At 37.7% G+C, this 25,679-nt stretch overlaps 5 protein-coding genes across 6 annotated transcripts; 3 read left to right on the top strand and 2 right to left on the bottom strand.

Moving 5' to 3' along the window:
• The first annotated feature begins 1,528 nt into the window (after positions 1 to 1,528).
• Positions 1,529 to 3,109, top strand: LOC130741307 (chalcone synthase 4-like). The gene is made up of 2 exons (XM_057594158.1): positions 1,529 to 1,836; positions 1,961 to 3,109. The coding sequence occupies exons 1-2, from the start codon at positions 1,659 to 1,661 to the stop codon at positions 2,950 to 2,952; spliced, it is 1,170 nt and encodes a 389-aa protein (XP_057450141.1). The 5' UTR covers positions 1,529 to 1,658; the 3' UTR covers positions 2,953 to 3,109.
• Positions 3,110 to 6,590: 3,481 nt separating this feature from the next.
• Positions 6,591 to 8,166, bottom strand: LOC130741305 (chalcone synthase 4-like). Its single transcript, XM_057594156.1, has 2 exons — positions 7,831 to 8,166; positions 6,591 to 7,684 (listed from the first exon to the last, which is right to left on the bottom strand). Exons 1-2 carry the CDS (start codon positions 8,006 to 8,008, stop codon positions 6,693 to 6,695), a joined length of 1,170 nt encoding a protein of 389 aa, XP_057450139.1. The 5' UTR covers positions 8,009 to 8,166; the 3' UTR covers positions 6,591 to 6,692.
• A 747-nt stretch (positions 8,167 to 8,913) lies between these two features.
• Positions 8,914 to 11,806, bottom strand: LOC130741303 (pentatricopeptide repeat-containing protein CRP1, chloroplastic-like). 2 transcript variants are annotated; one of them, XM_057594154.1, is made up of 5 exons: positions 10,538 to 11,806; positions 10,244 to 10,396; positions 10,073 to 10,144; positions 9,792 to 9,988; positions 8,914 to 9,698 (listed from the first exon to the last, which is right to left on the bottom strand). In XM_057594154.1, exons 1-4 carry the CDS (start codon positions 11,750 to 11,752, stop codon positions 9,881 to 9,883), a joined length of 1,548 nt encoding a protein of 515 aa, XP_057450137.1. In that variant the 5' UTR covers positions 11,753 to 11,806; the 3' UTR covers positions 8,914 to 9,698; positions 9,792 to 9,880. The 2 variants fall into 2 exon arrangements, with proteins under 2 accessions (XP_057450137.1, XP_057450138.1); XM_057594155.1 differs by having other exon boundaries at positions 8,914 to 9,690.
• A 1,891-nt stretch (positions 11,807 to 13,697) lies between these two features.
• LOC130741299 (pentatricopeptide repeat-containing protein At3g18110, chloroplastic) lies at positions 13,698 to 19,305 on the top strand. Its single transcript, XM_057594151.1, has 4 exons — positions 13,698 to 17,497; positions 17,613 to 17,813; positions 17,967 to 18,057; positions 18,537 to 19,305. Exons 1-4 carry the CDS (start codon positions 13,908 to 13,910, stop codon positions 19,119 to 19,121), a joined length of 4,467 nt encoding a protein of 1,488 aa, XP_057450134.1. The 5' UTR covers positions 13,698 to 13,907; the 3' UTR covers positions 19,122 to 19,305.
• Positions 19,306 to 21,294: 1,989 nt separating this feature from the next.
• On the top strand, positions 21,295 to 23,291 carry LOC130735904 (F-box/kelch-repeat protein At3g23880-like). Its single transcript, XM_057587776.1, has one exon. It carries the CDS (start codon positions 21,371 to 21,373, stop codon positions 22,583 to 22,585), a length of 1,215 nt encoding a protein of 404 aa, XP_057443759.1. The 5' UTR covers positions 21,295 to 21,370; the 3' UTR covers positions 22,586 to 23,291.
• The last annotated feature ends 2,388 nt before the right edge of the window (positions 23,292 to 25,679 follow it).

Genomic DNA, 25,679 nt, shown 5'->3' with positions numbered 1-25,679 from the left:
TTGGTACAAGTTAGGAAAAAATATTATCGAGCGCAATTTATTTTCAGGAAAGTTTTTAACCATTCTTTATTTTTTAATTAAATAAAATTTTAAGATTTTCTTGAAAAATATTAAATACCTATAAAACATATTTATATAATTTACCTATGAATATTCATGTGAATGATATATATTTTATCTGTTCGAGAAACTAAAATTGTATTATTTTCTAAATGACTTTTGTAAGGTTTAAACTTGTATTCTTATATGTTTGCTTACATACAAGTGAATCAACAGTTATTAATATCTAGAACATAATCTCATACCTTCAATCAAACCCCTATAAGTTGTGAGCACCACAACCTCATATTGAATGTCGTATAGTTTACTATTAACCAAATAGGGTTAATAAAAACATTAATATTAGGTAAATATAGGTATTTAATATTTTTACATTTTAATATAAACAAAATATTTTTCAATAAAAAGTAATAGAATGAGTAAAAAACTTGCCTAAAAATTAATTATGATTGTAAACATTTTTTACATAGCTTGTACCAAATACAACATTTTTGCCTATATAGTGTAATTTGGAAGATCTATTACCAAATTAGAGTAATTTTTTATTTATTTACAAGTTTAGTGCAAATCGGCAATGAAATTCTCCAAAATTGCCACTTCCATTGGCCCTTCGGTTTGATATTTATGTCTTGACATCTTTGTGACGGAAATGCAATCCGTCACAAAAGTGAATGAGAAAGAAGATTTCCGTCGCAAATCATATTCCGTCGCTAATTTATTTGCGACGGATTCGCTCTCAACATTCCGTCGCTAAGTCTTTATCTATTCACTAGAATTTTGTGACGATGAAATATCCGTCGCAAGTAATATTCTGTCAGTCAATATTTTGTGACGGAAATGTTCTTTCTTCACATTCTGTCAGCTATTTCTTTTTCTATTATTCACTAGGATTTTGGTGACGGATTAAGTTTCCGTCGCAAAACGTCAGGAAAAATAAGAAAATTACTATCTCCAATGGTAGTGGCGATTTTAGAGAAAAAACATAAAAACAAGTGATATAGCGAATTTCACTGGCAATTTCCACTAAACTTGTAAATAAATAAAATACTTTGAAGCAAACAATTTTTATTTTCTTAAAACAGTTATGACGTAGACACTAAACATTACTAACACAACACATCCAACTTATTTTATTTCTCAATCTCTCACTTGTTATAACAATATACTTTATAATATCACGTCCATTATTTTTCCTATTTCTTCTAAATTTCTCACTAGTAAAATGACTACACCCATTGATTCTCTATCCCACATTTTTCTTCTTTGAATTGCCAATTACTGTTTTAGTCAATGAAACTGAAACAATGAGGTAGATTGACTGCGCAGCCAGCCAACAAAATAATAATACTAATAATATAGGCCGTGATTGTTGAATAAAGAAGGAAACTGAACGTGACCTTCAGCTACCACTCTCCACTCCCCTTTCATCCACCCTCTCCATTCGCACACATATAAATTCCTATCTCCTCTCACAACTTTCAACATCACAACGTTCTCTAACACAACCAGCAATAACACCTTCGCTTCTTCTAAGTGCATCCATCTTGAACTCAAATTGCAGTGCTTCATTTGCTTTCCCAACAAACTTCATTTCAAAGATGGTGAGTGTAGCTGAAATTCGTAAGGCTCAGAGGGCCGAAGGCCCAGCAACCATCTTCGCTATAGGCACTGCAAACCCTCCCAACTGTGTTGATCAAAGCACTTACCCGGATTTCTACTTCAGAGTCACCAACAGTGAGCACAAAACTGAGCTCAAGGAGAAATTTCAGCGCATGTGTAAGCATTCTTTTTCTCTCAAGCTCCTTCATTTACCTTGCTAGACTAGTAGTCATCATAAGATTGATTCTGGTATTTTCTTGAGATTATCGTACTAATGTTGTTTCTTTATAATTGATTTCAGGTGACAAGTCTATGATCAAGAAGAGATATATGCACTTGACTGAAGATCTTTTGAAAGAGAACCCCAACATGTGCGCTTATATGGCACCTTCTCTCGATGCTAGGCAAGACATGGTGGTTGTAGAAGTACCTAGACTAGGCAAAGAAGCTGCTGTCAAGGCTATCAAAGAATGGGGTCAGCCTAAGTCCAAGATTACCCACTTAATCTTTTGCACCACAAGTGGTGTGGATATGCCCGGTGCTGATTATCAACTCACAAAACTCTTAGGTCTTCGCCCGTATGTGAAAAGGTACATGATGTACCAACAAGGGTGCTTTGCAGGTGGCACGGTGCTTCGTTTGGCTAAAGACTTGGCCGAGAACAACAAAGATGCTCGTGTGCTAGTTGTTTGTTCTGAACTCACTGCAGTTACCTTCCGTGGCCCGAGTGACACTCACCTAGACAGCCTTGTCGGGCAAGCATTGTTCGGAGACGGAGCAGCTGCACTCATAGTTGGTTCCGATCCAGTGCCAGAAATTGAGAAGCCTTTATTTGAGCTAGTTTGGACTGCACAGACTATTGCTCCAGATAGTGAAGGAGCCATTGATGGTCACCTTCGTGAAGTTGGATTGACATTTCATCTCCTTAAAGATGTTCCTGGGATTGTTTCAAAGAACATTGAGAAAGCACTAATTGAGGCCTTCCAACCATTAGGCATATCTGATTACAACTCAATTTTTTGGATTGCACACCCAGGCGGCCCAGCAATTCTGGACCAAGTTGAGCAGAAGTTGAGCTTGAAACCTGAAAAGATGAAAGCCACTAGAGAAGTGCTAAGTGAATATGGTAACATGTCAAGTGCATGTGTCCTATTCATCTTAGATGAAATGAGAAGGAAATCAGCTCAAGATGGACTCAAAACCACCGGTGAAGGACTTGAATGGGGTGTGTTATTCGGTTTTGGACCTGGACTTACCATTGAAACTATTGTTTTGCGTAGTGTGGCTATTTAATATGCTTGATTGTTTGATTATTTTGTAACACTCACAATCTCACTAGATTGTGTGTAGAGTGAGGAAGAAAATAAACTCGTATTGAGTTTGATTATGTAATGGCTAATTGCTTTTTTCATTTGTTTGGAAAATGAATACTTTACTAGTAAGAGATAAATGTTGTCTACATATAAAAGATTATAAGGAACTAAAGATGCTTGCAGGTTGCAGCTAGTTTCTGTGTTTTTTTAGTAATGTAAATGATGCTTCTGACTATTGTATTCAAGTTAAAATAGATGTATATTTTTTTCGATCAATCAATGTACATTAAAAAATTAAGAGTCTGCCATAGTGCCGCAGAAATTGTTCAACATGATCAGACAGTGCAACAATTTTTAATCTGATATGCGAAAATCAGTGGTCTTGGTTTGCCTGTAGACCGATTAAGGCACTTAGGGATATCATATTATAGATATGAGGTCCAGTGTAGTATGATGTACTCAAGTGTATGTTAGTATGCCCTTAGAGGCAGTTAGTGAGTTGTTACTAGCTGTTAAGTCACAGTTTCAGTTTGTTAGAATTAGGAAAGCTTCTTATGTAAGCTAGCCGTGTGGCCTCTATATAAAGAGTGCATCATCACTTGTAATGAGTTAAAAAAAAAATAATAATACAATAACTGATTCTCATTCAATTTCTTTTCCCTCTCTCTTTCTCTCTCTCATTCTCAACATCTAAAGAATAGCTCATTGCTGTTATTGTAGCTCAGATTAGCAGCAGGGGAATTCACAAGTATTTCTATAAGACATAGATATGGTGTTCTTTAGGCATTTGCTGGAGTATGTTTATTGTAATTGTTGTTTCATGTATCAACAATAACTTTTATACATCTCTAGGGTATCTCCATCTTTCTACACATGATTTTTTTTACTTTCTATCACTCTTCTTTTTCATCATATCACTTTTCACCCTTTTTTCTTTCTACCTCTCAAGTGTAATTACCTATCCCAGGTGCATAAGGATGATTTATCCTTTTCAAGCATTATCCTATTCCCAGCTGCATTCTTCTATCATTCAAAGGGTGTTGAATGCACATGAAAAGCACCTGTCAACATGATTCTTGTAGGCTAGTCTTGCAAATGAAGTGTTGAAGATGAAAGCCTTCAGAGCGAACTTTAGACTTCCTTGCTCTAAATATTGTCATGTCAGTTTGTCTCAGGATCCCACATTCCCACCTGATAATTTAGCTAATTGATGGCACATTATTGAATCTGTTGCAGCTAATAACATCCCACTCTACAGTATCATCATCAATCAGCTGAAATACACAATATCACAAGAACTTTATTTGGGCTTCTCACACTGCCCTCCCTAAGTTTCTGGAAACGAAAAGCCCCGTTCAGTTCTCTAGGCAGTACACATGAAGGATCTCATTGTGTATCAACTGTCATCTCATCCCTCTTTCACCAACAAGGTAGGACACTGTAGAAAATCTTAATTTTCTTTCTACAAACCGATCTCCAGCTAGTCACCTACTGACCTACATATCATAATACACTATAACAAAAACAGTAGAGTACTCACCATGGATTCGGCAATACATGTACAAGTTAATGCTCACCATGGATTCGGAAATTCATGAACAAGTTAATGCTCACCATGTATATTTCTCATGAGCTCCTTCGTTCAAGCGTAGTTATATTAATGCATCTTGTAACATCTGTTTCGCTGTTCTGTCAGGCGTGCGTCCATCAGTCTCCGTTCCCTTGTAAATAATGGGAACCTAACCATAACAACATCGGCACGGATAAGGCAACTAGATCTCACAGCATGAGCTTAATCATCTTAAAAAGAAAATTTCAAATGATTGGAAAACAATAAAAAAAAAACACCTGTCTCATGGAAATAAAGGACAACAAAATAGTGGAAGAGTTTATAACATCTCATCAAACTTTTTGGCCCGTATAAATGCCTTCATAAGTGTTGTGTAGGTGACCAGGTCAAGACTAACACCCTTCATAAAGTTACAGACTTAAAGCAATACCATCAGAGTTTGAAAATGAAATATTGCATTGATAAAACATAATGTTTCTACTTGTAACTAGTGAGGCTTATACTTTCTTTAATATGATGATAAACAGACATTGCTTCCATATATCTCCACAGAATTACTGAATGCATTGACATGTTGAGCCTAACGATATTTGGCTCAATTCTCTCTGCTTCCATGATCTGAAACACCTTAATAGCCCATTCACATAATCCCTGACAAGAAATCAAACCAGTCATACCCAACATCTGCAATCTTAAAGACGCAAAGCAAGTAAGGATCTCTCTTTTTTCACCTTATTTTGAACAAAAACTATTTTAAACTATTTGTGCTTTTTAACCATGCAGTTCTCGATTAGAGACCAGTTTAGCTTTGCAACTGGAGAAGATATTAATGTTCTTAGCTAAATAATGTAAGATTAGTAATACCTGCAAAGAATATGTGTGACAAAATGAATAATTAAAACTCTTTACAAAGTGAACAGCGAGTCACACTACAAACTACAAAGTACAAACGACTTGGCTTATGAAGCTAGAAAGCACCAAAATCTCTCCAAATGCATCACAGCTAATAATCTAGCCACCCAAAATCAGTTATCATCATCTGCAGTGAAGACACTTCACTGACTCCGGGAGGCTCCGTTAAAGACCTGATCGCGCTTCTGTGCGAGAACTGCGTGAGATCTATGTGGAGCAAGCGTGCTCTTGGTGAAGATTCAAAAGAAGCTTAGTGGGAGCATCATGTGTGTGATCTACGCAGAGTGAGCACCCATTCTGCTTCTTTAGTATAAAACACCATATCAAGTCAGAAACATAAATAGAAGCAACATCATGATCGTTAATGAGAATGTTTTGAAATCCATGACTTATCAGTGAAAGAGGATAGGCAGCAAACATTGAATGGATGTATACATGAAGGTCCACTTATCTGAATCTGAATCTATAGTTAGCAACTCATAAGTCCAACTAGCTTGCTGTTCAAAGATGGCATACATGAAGGCTCATTAAGTAATAGTACCAATTACAAATTTGTGGTTTCTTTCTTCCAGGATGTAATCAAAAATTAACTCTAGGACAAACTTCTTAAGCCAAGAACAAATACAATGATATCAGAGAAAGTTCATTTAAATATGCACCTGAAAATGCCTAGAGTACACCATATCCATATCTTATTGCAGTACTTGTAAATTCCCCTGCTGCTACCTTGAACTTTGACGACAGCAAGGAGCTAGTTTCTGTGGGCAGGATTGGCTGTCAATACCTTAATCGGTCTACAACCAAACTAAGACCACTGGTTTTCACATATCAGATTAATAATTGTTGCATTATACAATAAAACACAACAGTGTAACCTGATGAAGCTATTCTAATATAATAAGTAGATCATGTTGAGTAATTTATTTTGTAAAACACAAGAGTTTTAAGGTACATTGATTGATTGAAAGAATATACATCTATTGTAAATCGAATACAAATATTACAAGCCAGAAGCATGACTTACATTACTTAAAAACAAAGAAGCTAGTAGCAAGGATCTTTATTTCTTCATTATCTTTATATGTAGAGAACATTTACCTCTAAATTGTAAAGTACTCATTTTTAAAACAAATGAATACAAGCAATTAGCCATTCATTACTTTAATTTGAACATACATAATCAAACTCGATATGAGTTTATTCTTTCTCATAGATACAAAATCAAATAACCAGGCATATTATATAGCCACACTACGCAAAACAACAGTTTCAATGGTAAGTCCAGGTCCAAAACCGAATAGCACACCCCATTCAAGTCCTTCACCAGTGGTTTTGAGTCCACCTTGAGCTGATTTCCTTCTCATTTCATCTAAGATGAATAGGACACATGCACTTGACATGTTACCATATTCACTTAGAACTTCTCTAGTGGCCCTCATCTTTTCAGGTTTTAAGTCCAACTTCTGCTCAACTTGGTCTAGAATTGCTGGGCCACCTGGGTGTGCAATCCAAAAAATTGAGTTGTAATCAGATATGCCTAGTGGTTGGAAGGCCTCAATTAGTGCTTTCTCAATGTTCTTTGAAACAATCCCAGGAACATCTTTAAGGAGATGAAATGTCAATCCAACTTCGCGAAGGTGACCATCAATGGCTCCTTCACTATCTGGAGCAATTGTCTGTGCAGTCCAAACTAGCTCGAACAGAGGTTTCTCAACTTCTGGTATCGGATCGGAACCCACAATTAGTGCAGCGGCTCCATCTCCAAACAATGCTTGCCCAACAAGGCTGTCCAGGTGAGTGTCACTAGGGCCACGGAAGGTAACTGCAGTAAGTTCAGAACAAACAACTAGCACACGAGCACCTTTGTTGTTCTCAGCCAAGTCTTTAGCCAAACGAAGCACCGTGCCACCTGCAAAGCACCCTTGTTGGTACATCATGTACCTTTTCACATACGGGCGAAGACCTAAGAGTTTGGTGAGTTGATAATCAGCACCGGGCATATCCACACCGCTTGTGGTGCAAAAGATTAAGTGGGTAATCTTGGACTTAGGCTGACCCCATTCTTTGATAGCCTTGACAGCAGCCTCTTTGCCTAGTCTAGGTACCTCTACAACCACCATGTCTTGCCTAGCATCCAGAGAAGGTGCCATATAAGCGCACATGTTAGGATTCTCTTTCAAAAGATCTTCTGTCAAGTGCATATATCTCTTCTTGATCATAGACTTGTCACCTGAAATGAATTATAAAGAAACAACATTAATACAACAAACTCAAGAAAAAGCCAAAATCAATCTGATAATTAATGACTAGTCTGTCTAGCAATGTAAATATATGTTATATAGAAAAAACTGGAGAGACCAAGAGAAGAATGCTTACACATGCGCTGAAATTTCTCCTTGAGCTCTGTTTTGTGTTCACTGTTGGTGACTCTGAAGTAGAAATCAGGGTAAGTGCTTTGATCAACACAATTAGGAGGATTAGCAGTGCCAATAGCAAAGATAGTTGCTGGTCCTTCAGCTCTCTGAGCCTTGCGAATCTCAGCTACACTCACCATCTCGAAATTCTTTGTCTCTGAAATGAAGTTTGTTGGGGAAGATATAAATTTGGATAGCAAATGAAGCACTGTAATTTGAGCTCAAGTGTGCGGCACTCAGTTGCAGTAGTTGTTGGTTGTGTTAGAGAACGTTGTGTTGTGGTTTGCAAAGTTGTGAGGGGGAGATAGGTATTTATATGTGTGTGTGAGTGAAGGTGGGTGGGAAAAGTGGATTGAAGTGTGGTAGCTGAAGGTCACATTTTCATTCAACAATTTCTTACTTTGTTTGGTCAATGGCTGGCTGTGGCTGGCTGCGCAGTCAATCAGCTTAAGGTGTTTGGTGGAAAATGCCCAAACGGCTTTTAAGTTTTAAGACCCATCTGCCTTAACTTTTTGTTTCATTGACTAAAACAATAATTGGCTTATGAATCATGTTTTGTTCCTATACCTATAAGAAAAAAAGTTAGAGAAATGAGATATGACAATACAATATTTTTGCATTTGGTACAAGTTTTGTAAAATTTTTTCTGGGCATTTTTTATATCGGGAAAGTTGTTTATTCACATTCTATCATTTTTTATCTTTTAATTAAAATAAAATTTCGAACAATATTAAATACATTTATTTAGTATCCACAACCAAGTTTAATGCAAATTTAATTGGAATTTTTTTTTAATTCTCCGTCGATATTATGAAAAGGAGATAAAAGAATACGTGAAACAAAATGAAACAGAGGAGTAATACACTAGTTCAATTATTTTGTAATATTTACTTGATTGAATTTATATTGGTCCACTTCAGTTTTTGAACTATGATTTTCTATCTCTTCTAGGACTAGGAGCATTGCATTGAACCTTTTAAAATGGAGAGAAAACCATATAACCTTAGTTGAATCAATTGGTAAACACTCCTTAATTGTTGCTTCATTTGTATTTTGTTTCAAGTATTATTCTGCATGATGAAATAATATTTACAAACTATAGTCAGGGAGAACAGCAGTCACACCACTACAGAAACATTGGAATGAGAGAATCAGCATTGTTGTTTCAAGTATCAACAATGATTTTTATACATCTCAAGGGTATCTCCATCTTTCTCCACCTGATTTTTTCTTTGTATCACACTCTTCTTTGTCATCATATCATTTATCACCCTTTTTCTCACCCTATCCAAGTGTATAAGGACGATTTACCCTTCAAGCACTACCCCATTCCCAGCTGCATTCTTCTATCATTCAACATTAATGGTGCTAAACGCATATAAATAGCACCTTCTTGTAAACATCATTCCTGTAGGCTAGTCTTCCAAATGAAGTGTTGAAGATCAAGGCCTTCAGTGCATCCTAAGCCAACTTCAGACTTTCCTTGCACTATAAATGGTCATGACAAATTGTCTCTGGATCCACGTCCCCACACGATAATTAGCCAATGATAGCACATCATTGAATCTCTTGCAGCTAATAACCTCCAACTAGGTATCATTCTCAATCAGCTGAAATACCCAATATCACAAAAAGAACCTTAATTTGCTTCTCTAGCAACCATTTTATGTTACCACAAATGTCCATCTCGATACGGCACCTTTCAACCTTCAAGGAGACTCTGCCACACACATGATGATCATTGTCCTCCCCTGCCCTTTCAACAATCTAGGCAGTACACACGAGGGATCTCAATCTCATCATCTTGTGTCAACTGTCATCCCTGTTTCACTAGCAAAGGTGGACATTGTAGAAATCCTTAATTTTCGCCAGCAAGTCAAGTATATATCATCAAATACAATAACAAGACAGTAGAATGCTCACCATGGATTCAGCAATACATGTATAATTTTCAAATGACCAAGAACAAGTTAATGGCTCCGATGTTTCCATCCCTAAGTTAAATATATTTCTCATGTGCTCCTTCGTTCAAGCGCAGTTAATGCATCTTGTAACATCTGTTTCGCTTTTCTGTCAGGAGTGCATCCATCAGTCTCCATTCGCTTGTAAATAATGGGAACCTAAACATAACCGTATCAGCATGAATAAGGCAACTAGATCTTACAGTCATGGAAATAACAAAATAGTAAAAGAATTTGCAGCACCTCATCAAACTTTTTGGCCCGTATAAATGCCTTCATAAGAGTGGTGTAGGTGACCAAGTCAGGGCTAACACCCTTCATGAAGTTACAGCAATACCATCAGAAATTGAAAATGGAATATTGCATTAGTAAAATTAAAACATAATATTTCTATTGGTAACTAAGAAGGCTTACACTTTCTTTTATATGATGATAAACAGACATTGCTTCCATATATCTCCCAGCATTACTGAATGCATTGATTAACATATTGAGCATAACAATATTTGGCTCAATTCCCTCCCCTTCCATGATCTGAAGCACCTTAATAGCCTGTTCACATAAGCCCTGACAAGAAATCAAATCAAGTAAGGATCTATCTTTTTCCCCTTCTTATTACGAACATAAACTACTTTAAAGTATTTGTGCTTCTTGTGTAAATAGTTATACCCAGGTCCGCGCAAAAGGAGCAAGATAAAAGTAGTATACCTGCTGAGCATAAGCATTTGCTAACGCACAAAAAATGTTTGGTGAAACTAGCACACCTTCGGACTTCAGAGCTTGTACACACTCCTCAGCATTCTGAAACTTCCCATATTGTCCAAAAATATCCACCAAAACAGCATAAACCGCCCCATATTTTTTATTCCCCCTGCTTGTCATGCTTTCAAAACATTTCTTTATTGTATCCCACTTTCCCTGCTCCCCCAAGCAGCTAATAATGGTGACAAAGATCTTAGGGTCAGGATACAATCCTTGCTCTTGCATATCAGAAAACAAATTAAGGGCTTTCGTGTAATCACCCTCTCTACAGTGCCACTTAATCAATGAATTCCATGTCACTATATTTGGCCTCACACCTTCTTTCTGCATTTTCACAAACAGCTTCAATGCTTCACCCAATTCACCATATTTCCCAAAGGTATCAATAATACTATTATAAATATGGGTGTCTAAAGAAATTTTCCTCTCTCTGATCTCTTCCAAAACCTCAGTTGCTTTCTTCCACATCCCATTGTCCCTATAAAGCCCAACAATCTTGCTATACACAAATGAGTTAGGTTGAAACCCTTTCATCTTCATCTCATTGATTGTTGACCATGTATCTTCCAACCTCCCAGCACTCACAAAGTAATCCAATAAGATCTCATATGTCTCTCTAGTCCTCCAAATACCTGAATCAACCATTTCCTTCAAGAGCCCATTTGCAAGTCCTAACAGGCCTTTCTTCAAAAACCCTCTGAGCAAAATGTTGTACAAATTCAACCTGGGTTTAAGCCCACAATAAATCATTTCCTTGAACAGCATATCAGCCTCTGAAGTTCTTCCAACATTTCCAAGGGCTTCAATTAAGTGGGTATAGGAATATGAACTGAGCTGAAACCCCAAAGCTTCCATCTGAGCAAGAAGGGACATAGCTCTATCCAAGTTTCCTTCTTTGCAACACTTGCTGATTAATTGGCTGTAAAACTCGCTGGAAAGCTCTTCCCCGGGTCTAGGAGCTTCAGGATTTGGAAAAAGCGTTGTTTTGGTATCAGATTCTGAATTAACAACCTTGTTTCGAATCCAGAGATTTGAGGAATTGAGAGAGTTGGGGATTTTACTGAATTGGATAGCAGTTGCATGAGACGAGCAACGAAGAGCACCACCATGATTGCGTGACAGTGAAATTTGATTAGAGCAGAAAACGGATTGCATATCCATGCTACTATCTTGTGTTGTTTCTGTTACAAACAAACAAGACAAGTGCAGCACAGTTCAAAGACAACCATAGTATATCGTACATTAATATTAACGATGAATAAATTATTAAATAGATTTAGAAAGGACAAATCGAATAAAATAATTATTTATTTTTCTCTTATAACCAAAATATAAATAAATAATTATTTACCTTATGTACGTCATTTGAAAAAAAATAAGTATGTTACTACTTAAAACTCTTACTTATAATCATAAGCACGTATGTATAAGTTATGAGGAAGACCGTTAATTTGTTGGAGAGAGCATCTTTGAGGAGGTGAAGCTTGACGATGGAAAGCGAACAATCTAGCCCTCTGAAATTAGTCTTAAGGTCTGAGCGATACAAGAGTTAATGAAGCTTCACATTTAATGGGTGGAGGATTAACAAGATTGGCAATAATGAGTTGATTTTTGTTGTCTTAATTGGCAAGAGCTTGTGTTGATTATCGTGTAAAAGGAATGTCGGTCAAGCTCAAAGGCGACGTCAATGATTGATATTTTGAAGGAGGGTTCCCTCAATTGCAATAATTAGCATTTCATAATTTTAATCACTAAACATATGTTTTTCGAAAAGTATCATGTTTTTTGTTATCATATTAGCTCGAGCTCATATCACTTGCTAAATATTCGGCCAGAGGATTGAAACCATGACACATAAGCTTTAGCCGGACACCGAACAAAGTGATTGAAGCTCCAACTCGAACTCAAACTCAAACAAGAACTAAAATCATCTTATTTCAAGAGGAATGCTAGCAACACTAAATTAAAATGAATAGCCATATAATTAAGTCATTTATCGAGTAGATCCTAATAAAGGATCATGGGAATTAGATTTCCCACCCCCTGTTTTAGAATTGCCACCCTAGCCTTTTTAAAAAAATGTCGGGACTACCCTCCGGGACTTAAACCTCCATACCAGTCCAGAGGTTGATGTTCTGGACTAGTCCGAGAGTTAAAAGTTCGGATTCTTTAGTTACAGTTAAAATAACATGATCGGTGTCGTGGCCGTCTTGGAGGACTTGCCTAACGAATTGTTGGGTTGAAATGTTTGGTTTGTAATTGTGGTGGTGGTTGAGATTGTAATTGATGAATATGCCTTTTGGTTTGGTTTTAACTTACTGCATTCTGCTGCTTGGTAAGAGTTATCTAGGACTTTAAGTTTCGAATCTGTCCAGGACTTTAAGTTTCGGATCAATCCAGGACTTTAAGTTTCGGATCAATCCAGGACTATAAGTTTCGGACTGCTTCATAATTAAATTTACCACCCCCCTTTTTTAGACGTCCGAGAGTTGAAAAACCGGATTAATATGAAACTTCAAGATTCGGATCTTTCAAACCAGATACTGTCACAAAGACAGAAACGTGAAAATGCAGTGACAATAATATGGGACAAACAGACCTCGTTACAATACTGAAGGAAAATATTCTTGCTAATAATATGGTTACAGACATGGTTACATACATGGTTACAACATTACAAACATGAATCATATTATCAATCTTCTGTTATGTCTGTTAAATCAAAGTTGGTAATAACACGAGGACCCATCCAAACAGTGTGTTCAGCCATAAATGGGGGGTGGTTGGGTGGTTGAGGAGTTTATGCAGGTCATAATGGTGGTGAGGTAGGTGAAGCTATGGAGTAATGGTGCTGAAAAAGGTGGTAGAATCTGTCAGAGGTGTCCAGAAGTTGAAGTTTCATACTAATCCGAAGGATGAAGTTTCGTACTGATCCGAAGGTTGAAGTTTCGGACTAAAACACGGAGGGACAATATTGGTTTTTCCCCACTTTTAAATGGGGTGGGAAATCTAAAACAGGGGGTGGGAAATCTAATTCCCAAGGATCATCCCTCCCCGCCAAGAAAAATATCTAGTTGGATAACACAAATATCAAAAGCCAGAAGAGCTTCTGAACCAAAATTGTCATTCTCCTCCTTCCTCATCCCCTTCCCTCTACACTACACTACACATTTTCTGCTCTCATTGCTTCTTTCTTTCCACATTGGCCTATCCTAAAATGATAAGCATCATGCCTCAAAACACCCGAACGTATGAGTTGCAATTGCAACAGACAAACCCATCCACCATCGTTTAAACTTAGTAAACAAAAACAAACATGTCTGTTCTCTCTGTTTCAGGTTCAGGCTCTAGATTGCTCACTTTCACTTCCATACACCGACCAGACTCAAAGCCACCACCCAGACACGCCGCTCCTCCTTCTTCCTCTTCAAATTCCACCACCGTCACCGATGACACTGCTTCCTCTTCTCCACAATCCAATACTAACAATGACAACAAAAGCGTCTCTGTTAAATTCACCTATAGCAGAGCATCACCTTCTGTCAGATGGCCCCACTTGAAGCTCTCAGAAACCTACCCTTGTACTTCTTCGCATACCCAATTGGCTGAAAACCATGTTTTCACTATAAAGTCTCCACCTTCTGAGGAAGTAGAAGAAACCCCAAAACTGGGTGAGAAAACCCTAGAAAATGAAGCTATGTTGAAGCGTAGGAAGACAAGGGCAAGAAAAATGAGCAAATTGGCGTTGAAAAGAGATAAGAATTGGAGGGAAAGGGTGAAGTATTTGACGGATAGGATTCTAGGGTTGAAGCCAGAGGAGTTTGTGGCTGATGTGTTGGAAGAGCGTAAAGTTCAGATGACACCTACTGATTTCTGCTTTCTGGTGAAATGGGTGGGTCAAACTAGCTGGCAACGCGCGCTTGAGCTCTATGAGTGCTTGAATTTGCGCCATTGGTACGCGCCCAATGCGAGGATGGTTGCCACCATTTTGGGTGTGCTGGGGAAGGCTAATCAGGAAGCGCTTGCTGTTGAGATTTTCACGAGGGCTGAGTCAACTATGGGGGATACTGTCCAAGTTTACAATGCCATGATGGGTGTTTATGCGCGGAATGGTCGCTTCAACAATGTCAAGGAGTTGCTCGATGTAATGCGTGAAAGAGGGTGTGAGCCTGACCTGGTGAGTTTCAATACTTTGATTAATGCCAGGTTGAAATCTGGTGCAATGGTGAATAATTTAGCTATTCAGCTTTTAGATGAAGTGAGAAAGTCTGGTCTTAGACCTGATATTATAACTTACAATACCCTTATCAGTGCTTGTTCAAGAGAGTCGAATTTGGAGGAAGCAGTTGCCATTTTTAACGACATGGAGACCCAACAGTGTCAGCCTGATTTGTGGACTTACAATGCTATGATTTCGGTTTATGGAAGATGCGGATTTCCTATGAAAGCTGAGCGTCTATTTAAAGATTTGGAGTCTAAAGGATTTTTCCCTGATGCAGTCACTTACAATTCTTTGTTGTATGCTTTTGCAAAAGAAGGAAATACAGAAAAGGTAAGGGATGTTGGTGAAGAAATGGTGAAAAAGGGGTTTGGCAGGGATGAGATGACATACAACACTATCTTACACATGTATGGAAAGCAAGGTCGGCACGACCAGGCATTGCAGCTCTACAGAGACATGAAATCAGCTGGCAGGAACCCTGATGCGGTTACATATACAGTTTTGATAGATTCACTAGGGAAAGCAAGTAAGATCGCGGAAGCTGCAAACGTGATGTCGGAAATGTTGGATGCAGGAGTTAAGCCTACTTTGCACACGTATAGTGCTTTAATCTGTGCTTATGCTAAGGCTGGAAAACGAGTGGAGGCCAAAGAGACATTTGACTGCATGCGCAGGTCAGGGATCAAACCTGATCGTCTAGCATACTCAGTTATGGTGGATTTCTTTATGAGGTTCAATGAGATAAAAAAGGGTATGAAGTTGTATCAGGAAATGATTCGCGAAGGTTTTACACCGGACAGTGGTCTCTATGAGGTCATGCTACATGCGCTTGTGAGGGAAAACATGGGGGATGTTGTTGAAAGAATTGTAAGAGATATGGAAGAACTGAGTGGTATGAATCCACAAGGTATTTCATCGGTTCTTGTTAATGGGGGATGTTTTGATCACGCCGCTAAAATGTTGAAGGTTGCCATCAGCAGTGGCTATAAATTGGATCATGAGATTTTTTTATCCATTATGAGCTCATATAGCTCATCTTCTAGATACTCAGAAGCATGTGAACTTCTTGAATTCTTGAGAGAATATGCTCCAGATGATATTCAATTGATCACAGAAGCACTCATTATTATACTTTGCAAGGCTAAAAAGCTAGATGCAGCCTTGGAGGAATATAGAAGTAAAGGAGGACTTGGTTTATTTAGCAGTTGTACTATGTTTGAATCTCTTATTAAGGAATGTGTGCAGAATGAACACTTTGACTTAGCTTCTCAGATTTTCTCTGACATGAGATTCAGTGGTGTTGAGCCATCTGAATCTCTGTACCAGGCTATGGTGTCTGTGTACTGTAGAATGGGCTTACCTGAGACAGCCCACCATTTGTTGCATCATGCAGAGAAAAATGACACTATACTTGATAATGTATCTGTTTATGTTGATATCATAGACACATATGGGAAGTTGAAGATATGGCAGAAGGCTGAAAGTTTAGTGGGGAATCTTAGGCAAAGATGTTCAGAAGTGGATAGAAAGATCTGGAATGCTTTAATACATGCTTATGCATTCAGTGGCTGTTATGAACGAGCTAGAGCTATTTTTAATACAATGATGAAACATGGCCCTTCCCCAACTGTAGATTCCATAAATGGTCTATTACAAGCTTTAATTGTTGATGGGAGACTAACTGAGCTTTATGTGGTAATCCAGGAGTTGCAAGACATGGGGTTCCAAGTTAGTAAAAGTTCTATTCTTTTGATGCTTGAAGCATTTGCTAAGGAAGGAAACTTGTTTGAGGTGCAGAAAGTATACCATGGAATGAAAGCTGCCGGTTATTTGCCTACCATACATCTTTACAGAATAATGATTGGATTGCTGTGCAAATTCAAAAGAGTAAGGGATGTAGAAGCCATGTTATGTGAGATCGAAGAGGCGGGATTTAAGCCTGATCTTCAAATTTTCAATTCTATTCTTAAATTATATTCAGGCATTGAAGATTTTAAAAACATGGGTATCATTTACCAGAAGATTCAAGGTGCTGGTCTTGAACCGGATGAGGAAACTTATAATACATTAATCATAATGTACTGCAGGGACCATAAACCAGAAGAAGGTTTATCACTGATGCATAAAATGAGAAAACTTGGTCTAGAACCTAAGCGAGACACATACAGAAGCATGATTGCAGCATTTGGTAAGCAACAATTGTATGATCAGGCCGAGGAACTTTTTGAAGAACTTAGATCGGACGGCCATAAACTAGACCGCTCTTTTTATCATTTGATGATGAAAATGTACAGAACTTCTGGGGATCATTTGAAAGCGGAAAATCTGCTGGCCATGATGAAAGAAGCAGGGATAGAGCCCACTATTGCCACCATGCATTTACTTATGGTTTCTTATGGTAAATCTGGGCAGCCTGAGGAAGCTGAGAAAGTCCTTAAAAACTTGAGAACAACTGGACAGGTACAGGATACCCTTCCTTATAGCTCTGTTATTGATGCATATCTCAAAAAGGGAGATGTTAAAGCTGGAATTGAAATGCTCAAAGAGATGAAGGAAGCAGCAATTGAACCCGACCATCGAATATGGACATGCTTTATCAGAGCTGCAAGCTTGTCTGAGGGATCAAATGAAGCCATTAATCTTTTAAATGCACTGCAAGGTGTTGGATTTGATCTTCCAATCAGGTATTGATCGATTTTTTTAATGGAAAAAAAGCAGTTCCTTATAGTTATTAAGCATGAGCAACACAGGCTGGCTCTTCCATTTTTCTCCAGTTAAGTTATACTAATTGTTCTGTAGGCTTCTTAGAGAAAAATCTGAGTCACTAGTTTCAGAGGTTGACCAATGTCTGGAGAGACTAGAACACGTGGAAGATAATGCAGCGTTTAACTTTGTCAATGCTTTGGTGGATCTCTTGTGGGCATTTGAACTCCGGGCCAGCGCATCGTGGGTTTTCCAATTAGCAATCAAGAGAAGCATTTATCGCCGTGATGTATTTAGGTGTGTATTAAAGGTCATTTTCCAGAGTTCTTAACTGTGATATACTTTTATTGATGTCGTAAACTACTGAGACACGGCATTTCTCTTTATTTCAATTTTCAACTGAATTGTTACCGGCTATTAGGTTACTTATTGCTTGTATCTAAATTGCAGAGTTGCTGAGAAGGACTGGGGGGCTGATTTCAGAAAACTATCAGCTGGTTCAGCTCTTGTTGGTCTTACATTGTGGCTTGACCACATGCAGGTGAACTCTCTTTCCCAAGTTACTATTAAAATTGTCTATGGGTTTTTCACTTCTACGTTCTAACTTCTAAGGATACAATTTTATAACTAATACTCATCAATATATTGTTATTTTCACGGAAATAATACTTGCCAAGTTTTGAGATTGGGCATGGCCCGACTTTCAGTTATGTTATGTATCATATGATTTTTTTTTTATAAATATCTGCAAAGCCAACTTCCTCCGAATATAACTATGTCATCTAGGGTTATTGTTAAAGCGTGATGCATTTGTTACACTAAACCTGCAAATACCACCCAGATTCAGGTATGAATTTATGACCAACCCACCCACATCCGTATAATTTAGTTTTATATTCTATACTAATACTATTATGAACCCGTATATGTTTTCAAATGTTTATGACAAATGTGATGATAATATTTAATTGACCCTTGCTTGTCTCTGTTTGACCTCAAATGTTTTTGATCTCGTTGCAGGATGCCTCCTTGCAGGGCTCTCCAGAGTCACCAAAATCAGTTGTACTCATAACAGGAACAGCAGAGTATAACATGGTATCCCTTGATAGCACATTGAAGGCATGCCTTTGGGAAATGGGTTCTCCTTTCCTTCCTTGTAAGACACGGCACGGCGTCCTTGTAGCCAAGGCTCACTCCCTCAGGATGTGGTTAAAAGACTCCCCATTTTGCCTGGATCTTGAGTTAAAAGATGCCCCAGGTCTCCCTGAATCAAATTCAATGCAGCTTGTCAATGGATGCTTTATAAGGCGTGGCCTCGTTCCAGCATTCAAGGAAATTGCTGAGAAACTGGAAGTTGTGAGTCCCAAGAAATTTCGCAGATTGGCTTTGTTACCTGATGATAAGAGAGGTGAAGTCATTGAAGCTGACGCTGAGGGAAGGAAAGAGAAATTGGAAAAAAGAAAGAAAATTGTTGACCCTAAACGGCTGAGGATGATCAAGAAGCTTAAGAAGAAGAAATATATTCGGGAAGCTTTGATGTCCCAAGGAAATGCAATTGGGATACAAAAGACTTTCAAACCAATTGGTGCAAAACAAGCAATGTGATACCAAACCCTGTAAGCTTACTTGTACAGATAGAAATCTATGTGACGTCAACATGAACTGTAAACAAAAACTGTTATGACCACTATTTCGAGCTCCTCTGTCATTTTCAATCCATTACCAAGATGTCCATCACCTATGTAAAGTTTATAAATGATAAGAGTTGATTGTCCCAACTTATTTTTGATTTCTTTTTCTTGACTCTATTCACTGATATTAGGAATAAACAGTCGAGTTTGAAAACATGTATCAATTTAATAAACAACTATCTCCATAGTTTAATAAACAGAAGTTTGATTAATATTTTTCAAAGAAAATGTAGGTTGGGAGTGCACCTTAAAGGGATTCAGATGAGTTTAGAAGCCTTGGACTCTACTGGATTGGAAAGGTTAGAAGAAGACCTCTGACAGGAGTATTGGAGTAGGAAAGGTACTGGTTTCAAAAATTGAGAGAAAAATGGGTGAAACTTGGTGATCGCCTGATCGGAATACAAGAACTTCCCATTTTTTACTAGGTTTCAAGTTGCAACTCCCATTATGCTGTAATGCTAGTCATTCGCAATGTATAAAAAATTAATTTCAGTACATAACAGTGTTTGCAGCAGCATGACCATGAATTCAGTCAACTTGTAAATGGACAAGATTTTAAGATGATAGCAGAATGTTCTCAATACTAATGAAGTAACCAATTCCAGAGCTGTTAGTCAGCTTGATTCATTGTAAAAATATGAACATGGGTCCTTCTTTGGATCTAATCTAATGATACTTTCGCAATTTCTGATCGTGGAAGCCATAATTGAATGTTTTAAGCTTCTATTCTTCTCATGTTACTCTATATCTATCAGAAAGAAATTAAAGTGTTTCATACTATCTGACTGTTATAAAAACAGAGTTACCTATTGGTGCAAAATAAGCATTGTGATGCCAAACACTGTCAGCGTACATTGTCCAGATAGAAAACTACATGACATCAACATGAACTGTAAACAAAAAACTGTTATGACCATTCTTTGAGGAAGAAGAACCTATATTTCTTCATTCTTTGCATGGAGAAGTTGCTACCCCAGAAAAGGAAACCAAGCTGGAGCAGGAGCAGGAGCAGCGGGCACAATTTCGATTTGAAGAGGCGGCGGCATGGCCACACCATCATCAGCACCTTCTTCAGCGGCGTGCACTAGCCGTTTCGACCTGCGGCTCAACCAGACCGCCACCACTTTCCCAGCTGCCATTAGTACTAAGAGCAATGCAATTAAAATGTAAAAGACAGAGAGCCAGAACCTGAAGTTTGGGTTCGAAAATGGGTCAGGCGGGAAACCGTTGCTGAGAGGAGGCCGTGCTGTCGACATTGGGGAGGATTCCGGCAGTGTGGATGATTCTTATGCTCGTTTGGTTTATCGTTTTTATTTTGAGGTGAGTAGCAGTAGCATACCTCTTTTTCACTCATTTCTGGTGCAGAGGATCAAGCTCTGTAGTGTCTGGTACAAAAGGCAGAAGCTAATTAGGACTAGAGCTAGAATTAGAGCTGCAAATTGCAGTGCAAGCCAATCACTCTTTCATTTTAGGAATGTCCTGTATAAGAGACAATAAACATTGTGGTAATAATTCTATTGAATTCAACATATCAAACAAAACAAGGGAGGACCACAAGCTTCAATTGGAAAAACAGAGCAACCTGCCAAGACTATCAATATCATACACCACCTAACTTAGTATCCGTAATTTATTCAAAACTCCCTTTTTCATTCCTCTCATTTCCACATATTTTTCATGATTTTTGTTGTCATTGCGAACAAAAAAATTATTCGTTTACTTTAGAAAAGAATCAACTAGTCACACCAGGGATCACTTAAATCATCTTAAAATAATTTATTGTACGGGGATCGAACCTGAGAATTCTTCCCACACACTCAGTCTGCATTACCAACTAAACTACCCCTTTAAAAACTACTTTAATTATCTTTAAGAATCAAGTTAGGGGAGTTAGGTATTTATGATAATTGAAATTTTTGGTGTTTTTATTTTTTCAATGACTTGGGTGATATAGGTCTTTTCCATCAAGACTTTCACCACATAGCCACCGACAAATCCTTTTGAATCATGTTAGTATATTTCGGACATTCCTCAAATAAAAAAAACCCTGATTCACCGCCCCTTCCTAGACGGATTTTGATCTTCCACTGCATGCATTTCAGAAGCTGCCGCTCTGAACCAAGTGGTATTGAACAGAGGAACCTTAACAGCTTGGAATAGAAGATGGGGTTAGAAATTCTGAATATACTATCAAGCTTAATATACTATCTCTGCAACTTGGGAAGCCCACGCCCACCAAAACAACTTCCTCCGTTGCTCCATGTAGAACTTGTCATGGAAATATTGTCATGGCTTCCGGTGAAATCTCTAGTGCGATTCAGGTCTGTGTCCAAATCATGGAACTCTCTCATCTCTGATTCTCACTTTGTAAAACTGCACCTTCACCGTTCAACTTCTAGAAGTAATGCAGATTTTGCCCATGCACGCTTCCTGACAACCGTACATGTTTCTAGTCGAGCATATATCTCATCTCGCTCTGTAACTTCACTGTTGGAAAGTCATCATTCTGCAGAAAGACCATATTGTGTTTCCGAGTACAATGTCGTCGGAGCATGCAACGGGTTGGTTTGTTTGAGCTATGGATACGAAAACAGAAATCGTTTCTTCCGACGGGTCTGTTTCTGGAACCCAGCTACGAGATCAATGTCTCATGATTCTCCACGTTTACAAACTCGTTCTCGACGTTCACGAAGCTATAATTATTTTGGGTTTGGTTATGATTGTTCAAGTGACACCTACAAGGTGGTGAATGTGCGAACCGAGGAGACAATGGCGAACCTTTACAACAAGGGTGATAATCGTTGGTGGAGAATTCAAGTCCCCCCTCTTCCCCGTTTGTATTTGATAGGACCTGCACATTATGTGAGTAACGCTGTTAATTGGTTAGCAATTCTTCCCATAGATTATATATATGGGAAGAATGGTCCCGAATTAATGGATATTGATGCGTACAAAATTGTTTCATTTGATTTGGGGAAACAAAGTAATGCACAATTGTCACTGCCTTATTGTCCTCGACGTAGAGACGAAGTCCCCGGTTTTCTGCCAGTTATTGGGATTTTGAGAGGTTACCTATGTATTTCTGATAACAGCAGTAAAAGAGGTAATGTTGTGGTTTGGCAAATGAAGGAGTTTGGAGTACACCAATCTTGGACTCAGTTGTTTAGCATTAGTGCCTCTGAAAAAATTAGTTGGTGGCCCTGTTTTGCAATGTTCATGTCTGATAGTGGAGATGCCTTGTTGTTGTCGGTTTCTACTCTATCTCAAGGGGTTCTCTATACCCTAAGAGATAATAAATTACAAGGCACCAAAATTGATAATGAGATCGATGATTGCTATGCTGAAAATTACATTGAAAGTTTGGTTTCACCTTGGTGAAAGTAAGTATGTTTGACGCATTTTATTTATTACCATTATACTTTATTCTTAATTCATGTATCCTTCTTAAATCTTCAATGATAGAGAACTATTGTTGAATATGTGAATGCTTTTAGGTGTGCATTAGGACTAATTTGTTGGATTTTTAAGGTTTAAGGATTGAATCAATTTGTTCTTGCTTTATATTTTACTAGTGGAATTATCTGTGCACTTGAACAGGTTTTTGTGTATAGTAGAATTGATCGTTATGCAGATGTGAAACTCCAGATATTCTATATGTAGTTGAGGGATGCTTTTGGAAGGATACTTATGAGATATACAGGATTTGTTTCTCTGATTTCTTGTCATGTCAAGGCGTAGAATGTCAACAAGGGTCATGTGAGGAGTTAATACGATGTGTTGCAGAACCATTGCCTTCATTTTGTTGTCAAAGAATCAATTAAAAGAACAGGAGGGTGGAAAGTGCTTATCTAGCTATTTTTTTGTACTGTTGATCAATTTAAGGTTGTTGATACTTTGTTTAGAAGTAATTCTCCCTTTGCCCAATTGGATATCCTTTAATTGGCCAAGTGAGGAAGAAGCTTTGACTTATTTCTTTATTGTTGATCCTCTAGGATAGGTAGAGAATTTTGAGGTTGATTATGGCATGTTTGAGAATGGAGGTAGACTTCCAAGGTGATTCACAACAATAATTATTGTGTTACACATTCACTTCCAAAGTTTCTTTCGCCTGTCACCACTACCACTTCTGTAAATCTATTTGTCTGTTGGTGTTATAATTTGTTCCTTCGATTTTCTAATTGATTTCAAGAGAAAAATGCATTTGATACAAAACCTGTTTCATTCAAATCTATCATGTTAGTTCTTTTGACATTTAGGATTATTGGTTTGGTGGAAGAATGGGGTAGAAATGACAGATAATTTGTTTTCAATTATGTATACGTATATATTTCAGTTAAAAAATTTCTTAGGTGCTCCAACTTCCAAGTCTCCAACCGCAAGGCTGATTTTTTAACATGTACGTTATGCTGTGAGAAGCTAGCTGAAGAGATACAAAAGGTAGTTATAGAACTCTGATAGGGATGTAATGTTAGTTATAAAACTCAAGCAAATTCAAGTATTTAAAACTTGTGACCAATTCAACTTTTTACTAATCAATCTCAACGCCAAGAACTTGCAGCACTGAAGTTAACCGTAGACAATATGCCTGCAGTAGATATATTTTAAGTTCCTAATGGTAATGGTTAACGAGCCATGAAAGCAACACATAGTTCAAGGAAATGTAATGTTTTGGTTTCAATGAATCACACCGGGCGGAGGTGCTGCTGCAGGAGCCATGGTCACAATTGCAATTTGGAGAGGTGGGGCGGCGTGCACAAGCCGTTCCGACCTGCGGATCAGCCAGTTCGCCACCACTTCTACCGCTGCCACCACTGCAATTACTATGAGGAAACATGCAATGACAGTGAGAGGGAAAAGGAGCAAGATCCATAAGTTTGAGTCCGGGAAACCGTTGCTGAGAGGAGGCGGCGGGGTCGACATTAGGGAAGATTCCGGCAGTTTGGATGATTCCAGGCCAGGTACTTGTGTTCATTACGATTTAAATAGAGTCTGTCCTAGAGCTGATTTTGCTGGTCCAGGGAGAGATTCATTACTTGATGATTTTCCTTTCATTTCTGATGCAGACAGAACATGATTAGAAAGGAAAGTCAAAGAGAAAAAGAAGAAAGGTAACCAGTAAATGGAGAAGAGGATCAAAGAAGCAAACTAGAAATAGAACTAGAACTACAAATTGCAGTGTGCAAGCCAACCACTATTTCATTTTCGGAATGTCTCATAACAGAAAAATAATAAAGATGCTGGTGATAGTTCTATTGAACTCAAGATATCAAAGAAAACAGAGAACCACAAGCTTCAAAACAACAGAGCAATCTGCAAAGCCTATCAATATCATACAGACATACACCACCTAATTATTTGCTCACTTTAGATAACTACTAGTAAGTTGCCCGTGGAGATGATTATTTTTTCTATGTTTATGAAATTGAGGTGATTTTCACATGTACCATCAATAATTTTTATACTGAATCCTTGTGTTTTGCATGAGCAGTGCTAGTTGTTAGGAATTACTCTCCCACAGAACACACCAAATTGGTTACATGGTGATGTGAGATAAAATCAGGTGCACAATAACCATACAATTTGGATGACTGGGAAAGGGAAATGCTTTTTACACATTTGTTTGTACACTGAAAATAATTTTTTACCTAAAATATCTTTAAGTGAATTTAAACACTTTTAAATTTCAATTTTGAAAAAGCTAAATTTTTTGGGATGAAGTTCATAAGAAATAGTTGAGCAAGTGGCTTTGGGGATGTGTGATTCACGATATGGGGTTCAGATCACAACAAAACTTTGAGGCATTGTGGTGCCATGAGGTTTTACATTCTGGGACGATGACCGCCGTGTTAAAGGGAGCAAAGACTTGGTGGTGACCGTTTGTGGTGAGAAATATGATTTGGAGATGGATTGGATGTGGACTTAACAGGCAGGGTGGATGGTTTTTTAAATTTAATTCAGTAAAATTATTTTCATAAATTAATGTATGATAGTGTATATGCATTAAATTTATTTAAATTTTAACTAATTAGTAATTATTTTTTATTAGTGACGAATTTGTTTTCGTCACTAAATTTTGCCTTTATATAAAATGGGGTAGAGTGTAAATTTTTAAAAAGAATGGGGTGGAGTGTCATTCTTGCAAACCTTGAGGGGGGTGACCATATTTTACTCCAAATTTAATCTTCCGATACATACCGACTAATTCAGTGGAACTCAAGCAAATTATTAGCTAAGTGTATGTTGTGCTTATCCTTTTTAAACATGGGTATATTTGTCCTTTTCTAATATACCCATGTACTTTAATGTAATTCACGCTCAATAATATACCCATGTTTTTAATATTTTAATTACATTAAGAATTCAGGTTAGTATGTTTTCTGAAGCATAAAAAAAGAATTCAAGTAGTATAATTGACAGTGTATATAAACATACGTCCAATCATATTTTTCTATTTTAGTTTTACTTTACAATT

Source organism: Lotus japonicus, chromosome 2, assembly GCF_012489685.1.
Source record: "Lotus japonicus ecotype B-129 chromosome 2, LjGifu_v1.2".
NCBI classification, from domain to species: Eukaryota; Viridiplantae; Streptophyta; class Magnoliopsida; order Fabales; family Fabaceae; genus Lotus; species Lotus japonicus.
This window is presented reverse-complemented; position numbering and strand designations above follow the sequence as displayed.